The sequence below is a fragment of the Mustela lutreola genome, chromosome 18 (assembly GCF_030435805.1).
Source record: "Mustela lutreola isolate mMusLut2 chromosome 18, mMusLut2.pri, whole genome shotgun sequence".
Classification (NCBI taxonomy): domain Eukaryota; kingdom Metazoa; phylum Chordata; class Mammalia; order Carnivora; family Mustelidae; genus Mustela; species Mustela lutreola.
The window spans coordinates 3,083,938-3,099,574 of NC_081307.1; the positions used below are offsets into that span (position 1 = coordinate 3,083,938).

Sequence of the window (15,637 nt, forward strand, 5' to 3'; positions counted from 1 at the left end):
AGACATTTATTCAGAGACTGCAAGCCCAAACCCTTCAAAATTGCTGTGGACTTTTGAGCAGACATACACAAAACCTGCTGGGATAATCCTAACCTGTTCATAAATAAGAACTGGTTACTGTGCTATTTTGGATGCAAAGAAGCTATGTATTCTTTTATTCTTTTATAATATTAAAATAAAATCAAGACAGAATATTGTAAGTAGTAATTTTGAAACCTATAGGATTCATTTTTTGCCAAGTAATAGGCATAAAGAAACTTTTGACCTAGAGCTTATTTCCTGTCGTTACAGTGTCAACATAGTGGAAAAACTATAAACTCTGGCACAAGTCAGCTGTGTGATGCCAGCAAGATACACAACTCCTCTGCGACTCAGTTTCTTCCTCTGATAATTGGGCATTGTGTTGCCCATTCATTAGAGGTGTTGTGAGTAATAAAAATAAGACTGACTAAGTCACCATGCCTGGTCGTTATGGTCCTTCCATGACTAGTAGCCACCAGTGGAATTAGCCCTAATAGCACTCCCCATGATTAGTAAAAAAAAAAAAAAAAAAAAAAAAAAAACCAGCAGAAGGCTTGAAGAGTGCCACCAGCAACTGCCATGGCCAGTTTTATCAACTAATATAGATGAAAATTTTGTAACAAACAGACCAAAAACGCAATGGTCAAAACATAACAGAAGTTCATCTTTCTCTCTTAAAACATCCAGGATGGGTTCTGATTCAGGAGGGCCCAGGTCCGCCCAGTCAGTTAGGGACTCGGGCTTTTGATGGCCCTCCAGTTTTTAGCAGTAAGCCTAGGAAGGGGGAAGTGGCCTAGAGGCATGTGGGAAGGAGACTTTAAGGACTAGAATAGAAGCGGCAGATACCAGTTATCACCTGTATTATAGTGGAGATGGCTTATTCCCATGGGCACACCTAACTGCTAGGGCAGCTGGGAAATGCAGTGTAGCTACTGTTAAGAAGGGGGCAAAATTGAATATCCACACTGGTTTATTACACGGCCTGTGCTCCACACTGAATTTTGGTACCAACATTTTTCTGAAAATTTTCTGACAGTTTCTGATCAATATCAAAATTCAGGAGCGAATCCTCAGGCACAAGACACATAAATCCTGGTAATATGGGCTGCAGGTGGCTCTATTAAGCTGTAAACGATGTGTGGCTTTTCACGCTGGGACTTGGTCCAGACTCTGCATTCAGGCCAGGGACCCGGTGACAGGGGCCTGTATAACTGACCTGGTCTAAAGAGGCACTCAGTGTGACATGCCAGCTCAGTCACGATGCCTGAGCAGTTGACATGCGGCAGGCAGGAGATACACCAGGGAATCCAGGCAATGGATCTGGGAACCCCACTGGGAGGAGCTGCCTCCTGGGAAATCTGTCCAGAATGGCATGAACCCAGACACGGGGCTGGGTAACAGGGCTGGGAGAGGAGGGAAGGGAGTGCGATCAGGCGGGGCAAGTGGGCAGGGCTCCCAGGCAGGGAACTGATACTTCATTCCTGCTGCTGCTCCCACCTAGAGAGAGAGAGAGAGGCACATGCAGTTAAATGGCAGAGACTAAGCATTTTTCTGGTCTAACCAAAAACAGGGGATGTGGTCGAACAGGGATTAAGAGAAGAAGAGAATTTAAATTAAGGAATAATGGTGATGTCTAGAAGTTATTCAGGGGCCGTGGGGCCAGCTGGGAACAAAATACAGAAACTCACTTGTCATGAGTAAACCACCAGCTCCAGGATCTCGAGCCATAATTCATTTCTAAGCCCTATTGAGTGGGCAGGCTAAAGCTTCGCACACCTGCTGCCTCCGTCGTTAATGACTCAGGAACTCAGGTGCTGGTGGGAAGCTTTGGTGCATCCACCTGTGGGGGTGCAGCACGTTAGGGGACATTGAAACAAGGGAAGCATGAACAGATTATCTGCTGAAATTGCATTGTAGTTCTAAATGGTATAAAAACGTGTTTCATTTAATTTTTAGTCACTCTCCAGTTCCTCAAGAAATATTCAACAAATGTTGGCAGATTCTATCAATCGTATGAAGGCATATGGATTTCACCAGGTAAAGACTTAACGTTCTGTCTTCAGGGGGCTAAATGCATAGCCATTGCCACTAATGTTTCACAAATTGGGATATTAGTCTCATGCAGAAACGAAAGCAGCAGATGTGAAATCTGTCTTTAAAAGCTTGTGAAGATAGCTCTTCATCTTTACCTATTTATCTGGAGTTGGGAAAGTCTTGAGTATCGTAGAAAGAATAGATGCCAAGACATATCTGCTAAACTCCTCACGGAACATCTAACACAGAGACAACATCTTGGGCTGCAGCAAACACTGAAGGAAGACTGCTCTCAGGGAGCGATAAATGAAGCATTTAACTTGGCAGAAACCTTGAATTCAAATTAGGTTCCTTATGTGTTCGTTGTTTCTGTGAGCTGGATCCTGTTCGATGAACCATCCATGCCCACTGTGCCAGGAGCTCCTTTGGGCACTCAGATCTCTCACATGCCCTTCCAGATGTGATTCTCCCTCCAGGCAGAGCCTCTTTCCTCCATTGTGCTAGACTATATCCCAGCATACATTCCTCACAAAAAATGGAGCATAGATGGGCAGGTGGAAACCATAGTAGATCTGACCTGCAGAAAGTTTGAAAAAGTAATGTAAAATGTGAAGCTGTAAAGAGAAGGTTCTGTATGACCACAGGCCTGAGGCGGAGCCATGGTGGAGGCCCTCTTTCCAGTGGACAGTGCGATCTGCAGGGACATGTGTGAACTGGGATAGCCTTCAAGAAACTATGATGAATTTTTGCAGTGTAGTCCCGGTATGAATCTTGTTGGTATAATATGTACCTTTCTAAAACAGTAGCAGTAGAGCATCTAAAGGAAAATTTCAGTAACACTGCCTGGATTACATTGTTTCATTTTAAATGATAGAAAAACAAAGGATCTTTGTATTTATTTAACCAATGTCCATGGAGTTTCTCTGTGTGCTAGGCTCTGTTACAGGCATTGAAAGCACTATAAGCAGAACAGATAAAATCCCTGCCCTCAGGAAGCTTATATTCTGGATGAGGGAGACAGACAACAAACACTTCTATGAAGTCATAAGTTCTGTGGAGAAAAATAATGCAGGATAAGGGAGCTGAGGAATGCTGGGAGGGTGGGGACTGACTTTTTATAGAGATGTTCTGAGAAGGCACTACTGGAAGAGAGACCTGACGTAATGAGGGACGGAGCCATGTGGAGACTGGGGGACCTTATGTCCCAAGCAGAGGCAACACCGAGTATGAAGGCACAAAAGCAAGAGCACACTTGACATAGTCAAGAACAGCAGGAAAGTGAATGAGAAGGGAGATTAGGGTTGAGAAACATGTAGACCTTTGTAAGGAACCTGATATCTTGGTGTTATATCAAGCCATGATGAAAGATGAGACCATCTAGAGGGTGAGTCTAGATGGAAAAGAGAGAGCTAAACTTTCTTGGCTCCAAAATAAGGAGGATAGCCTAGAAGGTTCTCAAGCATTTTTAGATGTGAGACAGCCAGATTTTTAGTCTTCACACCCTCTCATGAGAATGCGTGCCATGGGCCAATGCATTCCTTCTCTAACTTAAGAAATTATATGGGAACTCAAGAGAATGAGTGAGCAGATAGATCACTTACCCAGCTTCTCTGGAGAACAAAGATAGTAAAACAGAGCTTTTCAACTTAGGAGGCAGTGGAGAGGGTCTAATGAGGAAACTGGTGGTATTTCCATTAACAAGCTGGGATAAGAGGGTTTCCGTGGGAGATATTTTGACATTGAACTGCCCACCCTCATGTATATAAACCTCACCTGTGGGAGTTTGGACCAGTGTCGAGCCTCACCCCTGTTGCCCCTTCACCCCTCAGCCTCTACCTGACTTTCCCGTGCTTGGCTCACCATCCCCATCCTGGACCTACATGCTTCTTACAAAAACTTCTAAAAATGGAATAATGGTTTGGTTTCCTAAGTAGAGGACATAAAGACCAACCTGTAAAGATTTGGCTAAAAGTAAATTTTCTGAAGGAATTCTTAGAGAATCAGGAAAAGTACTTAAGTTTTCTAGCTGCTTTGGAATGAATAGAGTGGTCGGGGCTCATCTCACCCTTTACTCTGCGACGCTCGTTAATTTGTCTCCTTCCCCTCTGTGCCCCAAACATAGTGATGCTACACGTCAAAGAGAAATATGATTTTCTAGCTACAGCACTCCCCAACATTTGTCTTCAACCACATACCACCTGCATTATTAGTGAATATTTCTCCTTAAGTAGACTTACTTTGTAAACTTTTTGCTTTTCCTAAGCACCCATATACGCTATTGTGGTTTAATGTTATAGGTCTTTTCTAATCATTTTAAATCATTTTAAAATATGCATGTGGAAGACGAACAAAGTTCCACTTTCAAGGTTTTTTTTTTTCTGTTTAAGTTTAGAAATTGCTAGCAGTACTTTTTAGGTATTTCAGGTTTATACATGGCTTCAGTAAGGTGATAACAAATTTTAACAGTCATTTAAAACACCAAAAGCTTGGTGGGGTTTTTGTGGGGTTTTTTGTTTGTTTTTTATAATAAGAGGAAACAAAAGGGGCTTAGCTCTAGGCAGGAAAAGAAAAGAAAAGAAAGTAAGGAAAAAAATGAAGATAATAAATACATGAAAGTTTAGTTACATCTGAGATGAAAGAGTGAATGAATGATCACCTCCTATATTAATTGTGATCTATGACTTCCCACAGTGGTCAAAAATGGGTTTCACAACATCAAGGTTTGTATTTTAGTTGGGGTGAGATAATTTAACATAATGTCTTTATCTTTCTATAGGAAAACACACACACACACACACACACAAAAATACCTGTCGATTCTGAGATGCAAAACCAAGCACGGTCAGCCTTTTCTGACCCTCTCAGCTTCCTTCGTTAGTATAGGTGACCGTGGCTTTTATCTGGTTCACCAAGTACTAAATTCAGTTTTCTAGTAAGCGCTCAGAAGGCAATACCCAAATAAAGTACTTTTTTAGGTCTAAGTGATTTGGCGTGAGTTTTTCTTTAGTTAAAAACTAATTCCCTTCAGTGTACTTAATGCCACAGAGCTGTTCACTTCAAAATGGCTAACATGGTTTTTATGTTATGTGTATTCTTCCACAATGTTTAAAAAGGTTAAAATGATCATTTTTGTGTTCTGTATATTTACAACTTGAAAAACAAATTCCCTTTTTAAGGAAGACTTGTGTTTCTTATTTTATATTTTCTCTAAGAGGATGCTTTGTAAAAATTTAAAAAACAAAACAAAAAAATATTCCTTTTTGGGTCACCTAAAATGTGTAAGTACCATATTTTTAAATAATTCTTTTAAAGATTTTATTTATTTGAGGGCGCCTGGGTGGCTCAGTGGGTTAAGCTGCTGCCTTCGGCTCAGGTCATGATCTCAGGGTCCTGATATCGAGTCCCACATCGGGCTCTCTGCTCAGCAGGGAGCCTGCTTCCTCCTCTCTCTCTGCCTGCCTCTCTGCCTACTTGTGATCTCTCTCTCTGTCAAATAAATAAATAAATAATATTTAAAAATAAATAAATAAAGATTTTATTTATTTGAGAAAGAGAGAGAGCAGGAGTATGAGCAGTGGGGAGGGGCAAAGGCAGAGGGAGGAAGCAGACTCCCCGATGAGCATAGAGCCCGATATGGGGGCTCGATCCCAGGACCTAGGATCATGACATGATGACCCTTAACCAACTGAACCACCCAGGTGCCCCCAGTACCACATTTTTAGACACTGGTTTGAGGGCACATGGAGGTACGGCTGAGATTGCTCTAGAAATGTGCTGTTATTTTTATGGAGCCTATTGGATACTGCAGTGTTTAGACTGGTGCCATGAAGCCGTGTTTACACACTATTTGAGGGATTTCACTTTAAAACAGTAAAGTGATGTTTGAGGAAAATGGGTATTTATTGAGTTTTACTATGTGTTACAGACTATGGGAGACACTTTTTTTTTTTTTAAGATTTTATTTATTAATTTTGACAGAGAGAAATCACAAGTAGATGGAGAGGCAGCCAGAGAGAGAGAGATAGGGAAGCAGGCTCCCTGCTGAGCAGAGAGCCCGATGCGGGACTCGATCCCAGGACCCTGAGATCATAACCTGAGCCGAAGGCAGCGGCTTAACCCACTGAGCCACCCAGGCACCCTATGGGAGACACTTTTTAAATATGGGTTAACCCTGACTGTAACCCTATGAAATATTTGTAGTTTTCTAATTCTACTTAAGCAGAGATAGCCCAAGAGAGGTTCGGTAACGGGCCACGTGGTTGCACAGCTAGGCCATGATAGAGTTAGCTTCAGGTCTCACCCGCTCTAAGCTTTTCCCATAACAACAAATTCCCTAGCCAGGGGGCCAGAGGGACTTACATAGAAACCAGCTCCTAGGTGCCCCTGACTCCTCCCCTCCCCACTCCTCTTCTTCCTCTTGGCAGAAAACTGCCAGAGTTACTCACTAGTGTTTGTTTCTGGTTTTGTGTGTGGGTTTTTTTTTTTTGTTTGTTTGTTTGTTTTTAACAGAAGAAAGAGCCTGAGAAGAAAACACAAGATGAAGAACTAAAACAAATAGATGAGGAGAAAGCCAAGCAGATTTATAAAAGCTGGAAAGAAGATTCAGAGTGGCAGGCATCTCGTGAGTACCCAGAGGCCTCCATAACACCTTAGACTCTCCAGGCCAGTTCCTTCTCTTGGTCAATCTAAGAAGTACTTAAAATGGTTGTTGAGAGGCTTAGGAGTCACTTCTTGAATAGCAGAAGAGTAGAAACGTTCTCCACTCATCTTTCTACCATCACAGTTGTGATATAACTGTTTGATGGAATGGTATACAGCTCTGAAAAAACACGTTTTGGAAGAGGGTTTAATGCCATTGAGATGTGCTATATCGTTTTTTCACTGGAAGAAGAAAAATTATAAAATAGTATGAAAAATATTCCTATTTTAAAATGCCTTCGTATAAGAAGTAAAAAAACTGGAAGGTTATTAACATGTTAACATTATTTTTTTTTATTTGGAGCGATGGGATTTGAGTTTTACTTGAATTTTTCTTCTTGTTATTCTGTACTTTTCTAAAATTTCAACAGTGAACTCACCTTAACTTTTTGATAGAAGAACCCAGGAATAACCGATTGGATATATCAGCACCCTCCCATACCTATGACCTGACCCTGACTCCTTTTGAGTTAGCAGTGCCAGAGATAAACCCTCTCAGGAAGAGGTCAGTGCAAGCTAAGCCAGAGCCAAGCGTGCTCAGCAACGCTAGGGGAAATGGCAGGTTTGAGACATGATGAGGGTTTCCAGCTGACTCAGAAAGAGGTTTACCAGCCAGGTTATCGCTTGAGGCCACTTGAGGGAGAAACAGGAGAATGGGAGTGACAGTGTTTGCAGGATGCAGAGAATCTGGTCTTCAGTTCCATTACAACGAACACTATTAACATGACAGTTTTGTGAAGCGAAAATATTTGCAAGACCCAGTCACTTCCATGCGGTGACGTTCTCGTGTAATGGAACATTTTTGGCTTCTCTCTGAAGTCAGATATAACGGGGCTTGACTGAGAACACCTGAAGTGCAAACACACTCAAGGAAAATTGGTCTTAGCATCCTGCAGTAGAGCCCTTCACTGCTGTGTTGCTAAAACAAAAACAAAACCAAACAAAACCAAAAAACACTCTGTTTTACAAAGCAACATTAAAAGGTGGCCTTGGGGTACTTTTTATGTGTACCAGCACATTCTCTGATTGTGGAGAGAATCATTTTGTGTTTTTGGTCTAGCAGGCCTGTTCACACTTGGTTCAGCTCTCGGGGGCTCTGAGTGTGACCTGTGGCCAGCCTCACCGACCTCTCGCCCCGTCCCCAGCCGCTGCACTGAGGAGTTCCTGAGAGCCTGATCTTTGCTAGTGATGTCCTGAGCTGAGCACGGGAGGGATGATACCACCTCTTCTTATTCAGAGGCTCCCGGCCACATGGAATTCGAACTCGGGCTGCGACTCATCACTTAGTCTTGCCAAATGCAGGAAATTCTCAAACACGTGGTTCTCCATTTCTGTCTCCTTCCTTCCTCTTTCTCCTCCTTCTCCCTCTTAGGATGTCCTAAAACCCCCCTTAGAAAGGCAGGAATTCTGCAGGGAGCGCTGGGCAGCTGTGAATGTGCAGGCCTGAGCTATGTGCGTCCTAGGCGCTGATGGCGAGTGTTCGTTATCAGCAGAGGAGACAGAGTCTCCTGAGAGACGGCGCTCATCACCCGCTGACTCCTCTCACCATCTCTGTGGCCTGACCAGGGCCTTTCTCAAACCTCCTTGTTTTTCTAGTGCGAAAATCCAAAGCCGCTGATGAGAAGAGACGCTCTTTGGCTAAACAAGCGCGGGAAGACTATAAGAGGCTATCACTTGCGGCTGAGAAAGGAAGCGGTGAGGGACCACAAAGCCCCCCAGGAGTTCTACAGAAACCAAAAAGACCCCCCCTCCCACCCAAGCCTCACTTCCTAAACCCGGCGGGATACCCTCCAAAGCCTCTTAGGTAAGAAGCCACACAGATGGCTTTAAACGTAACGGTTGAAACTGGCTGATTAAAGACAAATAGCGGGAGGGCCGTTGGGCGGGGCAGACGGGCGGGTTGCCCGTGTGATTCAGTTCTGCCCCACCTCAGCCTGTCTTCTGGAGACACCTGGTCTGGATTCATCCTCTTCTTATCTATAAAACATCCACAGTTTGTTATAATAAGATTCCCAGGAACTCAGAGAAGGTGTGCATCGAGTTCAGTGCCTCCCTGCGCCGCTAGTGCACCCACCCCCGACCCCACCTCGTGGTGGTAAGCGGGCCGGCGAGGGCAGGAGCAGAGGCAGGGGGTCTCATCAGCGCTTAGTATCGCTGTTAGTCGGAAACGATATCAAAGGAGGAACCTAAGGGCTTGCTGACTTGGACAGCATCATAGAGTTGTGTTTTCATTGCTCAGGATTGAAGATTTGATGGCAGTCCTCATGCTGGGACACAGAGCCAAGTTCATATGTTGAGTCTGGAACTGTTCCTTCTTTGAATGAACACTTTTTTGGTCATGATGGTGCCTTGGCCTTGCCAGCTATAGGAACTTAGGTAGAACAGTTTGCTTTGTAAACTCCCTGAAGAGAAATATGATGGTATCGTAGCAGAAACCCCCTTACCCTTATGTTAGATAACTGTTCATAAAATTATTTTCTCCTGGATATTAGGATTTTTTCATATTCTAATATGTAGAAAGACATTATGTAAAATATACCAGAAGAATCAAATAGTCATTAAACAAAACAGAAGCCTTGCCTTCTGAAATGAAAACCAAAAATACTTCTCTGTTACACGTACGGAGAAATAGAAAGCAAACCAATCTTTCTTTGCTTGGAGTCACTACTGATCTTCAGGGCCTTTCCTAATGGGGATTATGACCTCAGAGGAAACAGGAAGGTGGACCTTTTCCTTTACTATAATTATTTCTACTTACTCAACTGAAAGCTGCCATTTTGGGATGTGGGGGCCAGAACTAAAAGATCATGTTCTATAAAGTGACAGTTTGGGGAATGATTTTTTTTCTTACGGACAAAAACCCAAGAAAAGTAATCAGAAACAGGTATCCTTGCAGTTTTGTGAACACATCACAAAGGTGTGAGCTCCTGCCCAGGGTCCTCTTCAGTGCCTGAGCTGGCCTGTGCATTGGCCCCAGATACCCAGCAGGGCTGTTTGTGTACCTGCCCCTGTTCTCCAGGCTCTTCCAAGGGGGTGACTATGACGTGTAACATGCCTGTCCCACACTATTTTTAGTGCGCGGTGTATGTGATTGACAGCAGTGGAGGTGGCCTTAAGAAGGGCAGTTTTTGTTTCGAGCTGTGAGCTAAGTTTTTCCAACGTAACACACTTGCATGAAATGCTTCTTGTGAGGCAGCCAGACTGGATGGTTTTTGCGCTGGGACAACAGTGTATGACCAAGGTCAGCTAGGAGCCAGCCCAAGAAAAGACAGAGACTGGCTGTCCTTAGAGTTTTCGCTTAACCTCCAAAGACTTTCCAAAGAAAAAGAACCTAATTTGAAAGCTAGTAAGAGCACTCATCATATAATCTCGTGTGTGTATAGGATCTGATTCCCAAGAAAGTCAAATATTATAGTCAATCTTCTCCAAAATTCTATGTATGCATGCACATGAATAGTACATTCTTAACATGTACATCTGGCATACATGTCACATGTAACTCGTGGGGACATGTTACCATAGAACACAGGGTCATAAGTTAATTTACATGACAGGCGTCCTGGCAGTTCATCCAAACTCATCCTTGTCTTTACACTGAGTTCTGCTCAAAATTATTGTGTGAGACTTGGAAATGTGTTTATTACATTGCAGTGTTACTTTTTATAGTGGAAATCAACTTACATCCCAGAACTTTAGTTCTGTGACTGAATGTATTTCAAAATGATTCTACCGCTTGTATCTTTTTCTTATCAATCTTCAAACACCCTTCTTTCTTTGACTTCATATTTCTGAGACTGTCTTTAGCAGAACTAATCCTCTTCAAAGTGTGGAAGAGAAGAAAGCAAGTCAGGGATGTTGGAAACAAAAAGAAGAAAAAATTTAATACTGAAAATGTTAGGAAAGAGTTTTTTGGGTTTTTTTGTTTTTTTTTTTATTGCATTTGTTTGCAAAAACATGCTCCCAAGTAAAATAGCGTTGGGGGTGTATTTCACTTTTTAATGCTTATTTTCTCAAATTTTAATTAGAAGTTAATGGAGCTTTTGTTCAAATTAAAAATGAATTAAAATCTTTGTATTAACACAGCAGAAGCTCACATCCATGACTAGCCCTAAAGGACTGGAAGGACAAGTGACAGATTTATGTTCCTTCCTATTTTTTTGATTAACCCTTGTGGAGTTAGGTATATAATGGCAGTAATTAGGGGTCCAACTTCCCATTAGCTCAGCCCATGTAATTAGATCTCCAAGTATATATAATTCTCTCTCCCTTTATACATGATTTATATATACAGGATATGTATGATTTTCGAAGGCATTGTTTTCAAGTTAGTTCAATCTAACTTGAGGAACTGTTCTCTAAATCTCAGAAACCAGGGAGTGACGAGGACAGCGTCCAACTCTGCCCAGGAGGACATCATTCGGTGGTTTAAAGAGGAGCAGCTACCACTGCGAGCAGGCTACCAGACAACCTCAGACACCATAGCTCCCTGGTTCCACGGTGAGTACACAGCTGCCCTCCACGGAGCCTCATCGGACGACAGATGAGGCTGTGTTCATCTGTTAATCCACCAGGAGGGCAGAAAGAATAAAGGCTTCCTTTTATTTGTGCTGTCCAAGAAGAGTCTTTGAAATTATTTTCACACAGCAGTTTTTCAAAGGTTTTTCGGTGAGTTGCAGGCTCATGATGGATTTAGAAAACAGTCAGCAGTTGGGGTCTCTGCGGGTGCCGTGAGTTCATTTGTCACCACAAATAAAACACCGCTGGGTGGGCGGGGCAAGCGATGGCTCCTGCTCCCGACCCTCGACCCTCGACCCTCGGGCACTCGATTGTGATTTCCTTCAAATGGCAATGCCTTTCATCCACCGTGCACAGTGGGGAGAGTCCAGTATGCCCGTGGGTGTGGTGGGCAGGGCACTGGTGCAGCTGTCAGATGGTCAGCTCTTCATTACCAGTTGAGTGACTGAGCAAACCCTTTCTCTACAACAAGTCAAGTTATCTGAGCCTCATTTTCCTCACCTATTTAATGAAGGAGTTGAACTTTATGATCTTTAACCTAAAAATTCTGTTATTTTGATCTGTGTTTCCATTAAGTAGTTGAAGCTGCCAGGTGGGTTTGTTAGACCAAAGCAGATATTACCTAATAAACCATTTCTTAATTTAACCCTAGAAATTTGATTAATTCAAGCCTTCTGTCTAGCTAGCACATATTTCACTGTCCTCTCAGTTTCTTGAACTTCAGGAAAAGAAGCAGTTTCTTGCCTCATTTGGCTTCTTTAGGGTCAGTGGTGGAACTGGATTAATTGCCTCTATGTACAACAGAAGCGCTTAAAAAAATAAGGTTCTCTCACAGAGCATGCTTGTCCTAAAGGACTAAACCTTGGTTTGAATCATGTTGAAGTCTTTTTTATTTTAAAAATTTTTTTTTTAATTTCATTTGAGAGAGAGAGAGAGAGAGTGCATGAGCATGAGCAGGGGGGAGGGGCAGAGGGAGGAGCAGACTCCCTGCTGAGCAGGGAGCCCAGTGCAAGGCTCAAGGCCAGTCTGAATCCCAGGGCCCTGGGATCATGAAGCTTAACCGATTGAGCCACCCAGGTGCCCTGAAGGCTTCTCTCTTTTAATTAGTATCATGTCACACACAAACATATCCACAAAAATAGGGTCCCAAACAAATAATATGGTGAACTTCTAAAAAGAAAAAAATTAGGGGCGCCTGGGTGGCTCAGTGGTTAAAGCCTCTGCCTTTGGCTCAGGTCATGATCCCAGGGTTCTGGGATTGAGTCCCACATCGGGCTCTCTGCTCAGCAGGGAGCCTGCTTCTCCCTCTCTCTCTGCCTGCCTCTCTGCCTACTTGTGATCTCTATCAAATAAATAAAACCTTTAAAAAAATTTAAACATTTGGGGCGCCTGTGTGGCTCAGTGGGTTAAGCCGCTGCCTTCGGCTCAGGTCATGATCTCAGGGTCCTGGGATCGAGTCCCGCATCGGGCTCTCTGCTCAGCGGGGAGCCTGCTTCCCTCTCTCTCTCTCTCTGGCTGCCTCTCTGTCTACTTGTGATTTCTCTCTGTCAAATTAATAAATAAAATCTTTTAAAAAAAATAAAAAAAAATTTAAACATTTAAAAATATAAATAAAAAAATTTCTTTTTTGTAGGCCTTCTGCTAAAGGGCTGCTTTCACAGTCAGATCATTATGGAACCATCTAGCTTTCCTTGTAAAATACATATTCTTTGGTGATTCAGGCTTTAGTAATTGTCCACTCCCTGATCTCCTCTCCCTCTTAGGACTGGGTCATAAGTCTACTTCCTTTCCATTCTGTTCAGAAGACATTGGAAGAAATAGTGACATCAGTATCAAAAGATGAGTGTTTAATATTGCCTTTTTTTTTTTTCTTTTTAAGATAAGCACTGATGAAATCAGTACTTTATAGTTTCTGTGTCGTTGGCCAGATGGTGTCATTCCTGATTACAAGGGTGGTAGTTCATTTTAATAACAGGAAATAAGAAATTGAAAGTGTTGGTTAATGTTTAAAAATCGTGGTACTTTAACAGGCAATCCCACTTGAAACAGTTGCTAAAAGCCAGGAAGATAAAGTGGGACTAAAAATCCAGTTGGAGCTTTGGTTAAAAAAATAAGTTTTTGAGTTTTATATAAATAACTTATTGGTTGCTATTGTTATACATTTAATTTCACTTATATAGATATTTATCATAGTCATAAGAAAAATAAATAATATGATAAAATATAATGAAATAATACACAGTTATGTCCTCAATGTAAGCCATAGTCTTCTGTTTTAAGAAGACAAAATTTCACGTTTCTATGATAAAGAGAAGATGGATCATATCTTATTTTTTTGAAATATAATTGTTTAATGATCATGAGCCCTGTTGGAAATAATGGGATGGTAGCTCTCCTGTACTGGTTTACCATCTTCCTTTTGTTATCATACACTCCATAAGTTGCCTTTCTTATGTTACTGTTTTGGTCAGCTAACTTTTCCCCATAGAAGTTCACACTTTGGCCCTTTTCTTTTCATTAGCTTTAGACAGGATGGAGGTGGATAGGAGAGGACACGGAAATGAAGACCAGTGGATCTCTGGCTTGTGGAGCTGCGTGGAAACTCATGCTCTCAGTTGGGAGAAGGAATACAGGAGGATCAGGAGATTACCAGGATTAAAAAAGAGGGGTGAAAATGAATTTATTTGGGATATGATGAGCTTGAAATGTCTTTGGGGCAGTCATGTGAAAATATCCATTTGGTAATTGGATTAACAGATCAGTGCTAGCGATAATGGATCGGAGCCCTCAGCACACACTGAAAAGCAGGGGAGGGGAGATGACATTTTCCAGGAGTGAAGTGAAAAGAAAGGTAAGAGAAGACCAAGGACAAGACCCCAGGGAGCACCAATACTCAGTGCGATGGCAAAGAAGAGCAGAGGCCCCACATCTTTGTCTCAGGTTTCCTTTCCCACTCAGCGTCATGATGAGGCAGGTATCTGGCCATGGGCAGTCAAGTAGGGTATTGCCTCTGATCTCCTAGATGTAAGAACTTGGAAAATCCCAAGTGCAAGAGAGATCCAGAAAGGCAGTACTAAACTCTACTTTGTGAGCATCTTGATCTCAAGCACATGTAGATATGTAGTCTCCCCACTTCTGCTCCTCTCTCAGCAAGCTCTTCTCACAGAGGCCATCAGGTCTCAACTTTCACGCTTGATCTGAATATCACTCCAGCTCCATCTCAAACCGCGGTCCTCACAGAACCCTGCCTTGATCATGACTTTCCACCACATGTTTCCCGTCCGTCCCTGACACACCACACTCACCCCTTTGCTAGGGCCTTTGCACTTGTTCTTCCTGAAGATCCCTCTATGGCCAACGTCTTAAGGAGCTGACTTACCTGTTTGGGGGCTTGGTGGGCCCCCCAGATCTGCTGGGTAGACTAACAGGCTGGAGACTCAGGGAAAACTGGCAGCTTAAGTCCAAAGTCCACTGGCAGAATCCCTTCTTGCTCAGGGAAGGTCTTTTCTCTTTTGATGCCTTCAACTGATTGGATGAGGCCCACCCATATTGCGGAGGATTTTTCTCCCTTCCCTCATTCAAAAATTACTTTTTTTTTTTTAAAGATTTTATTTATTTATTTGACAGAGAGAAATCACAAGTAGATGGAGAGGCAGGCAGAGAGAGATAGAGGGAAGCAGGCTCTCCGCCGAGCAGAGAGCCCGATGCGGGACTCGATCCCAGGACTCCGAGATCATGACCTGAGCCGAAGGCAGCGGCTTAACCCACTGAGCCACCCAGGTGCCCCCAAAATTACTTTTTTTTAATTAGGAAGTATTTCAAACAAAAAAAGAAAACTGTAAGTAACACCAATGATGTAATAAATGTTGTATCTCCTTTCTAGGAAACAATGAATGTTAGAAGCCATATTTATCTCATATCTGTTTCTCTTATTAAGAAATAAAGCCTGAGAGAATAAAGGCCCTCTCTTTTCCTCCCTTACTGACTCTATTTATTTACTTCTCTCCAATAGGTAAATCACTCTTTGAAGTTATCCTTTTCATCCATATTTTTATACTCTCATTATATATGTATATGTGTGTGCATTTTTATTAACTATATTAAGATATATATAAAACATATATTTATATACACGTATATATATATGCTTCTATCAAACATGCAATATTGTGTTTAATATTTACATGGTATCATGTTATAGGTATTTTTCTGCAGCTTGAGTTTTCTCCCAACATTATGTCATCTAGATTTTTCTTTAGCTCATTCGTTTTACCTGTGATGCAGTATGTTATAAGATACAGATTATATTCTGTTGGAGCTATAATTTTTTGAGGGTCTAATATGTTCCAAGCATTACACTGAGCACTTT

General features: G+C 42.3%; 1 protein-coding gene across 8 annotated transcripts in view; it reads left to right on the top strand.

Annotated features, from left to right (window-relative positions):
- Positions 1-15,637, top strand: part of SH2D4A (SH2 domain containing 4A) — a 60,747-nt gene that overhangs the window by 33,109 nt on the left and 12,001 nt on the right. For 5 of the 8 annotated variants that reach the window (XM_059156203.1, XM_059156201.1, XM_059156204.1 and 2 more), the window contains 5 exons: positions 292-420; positions 1,978-2,058; positions 6,565-6,676; positions 8,350-8,557; positions 11,120-11,250. In XM_059156203.1, coding sequence (XP_059012186.1) covers positions 292-420; positions 1,978-2,058; positions 6,565-6,676; positions 8,350-8,557; positions 11,120-11,250 — 661 coding nt within the window. Of the gene's footprint in view, positions 1-291; positions 421-1,977; positions 2,059-6,564; positions 6,677-8,349; positions 8,558-11,119; positions 11,251-13,031; positions 14,120-15,637 lie in introns of all 8 variants that reach the window. The other 3 variants (XR_009349671.1, XM_059156205.1, XM_059156207.1) reach the window with 3 other exon arrangements.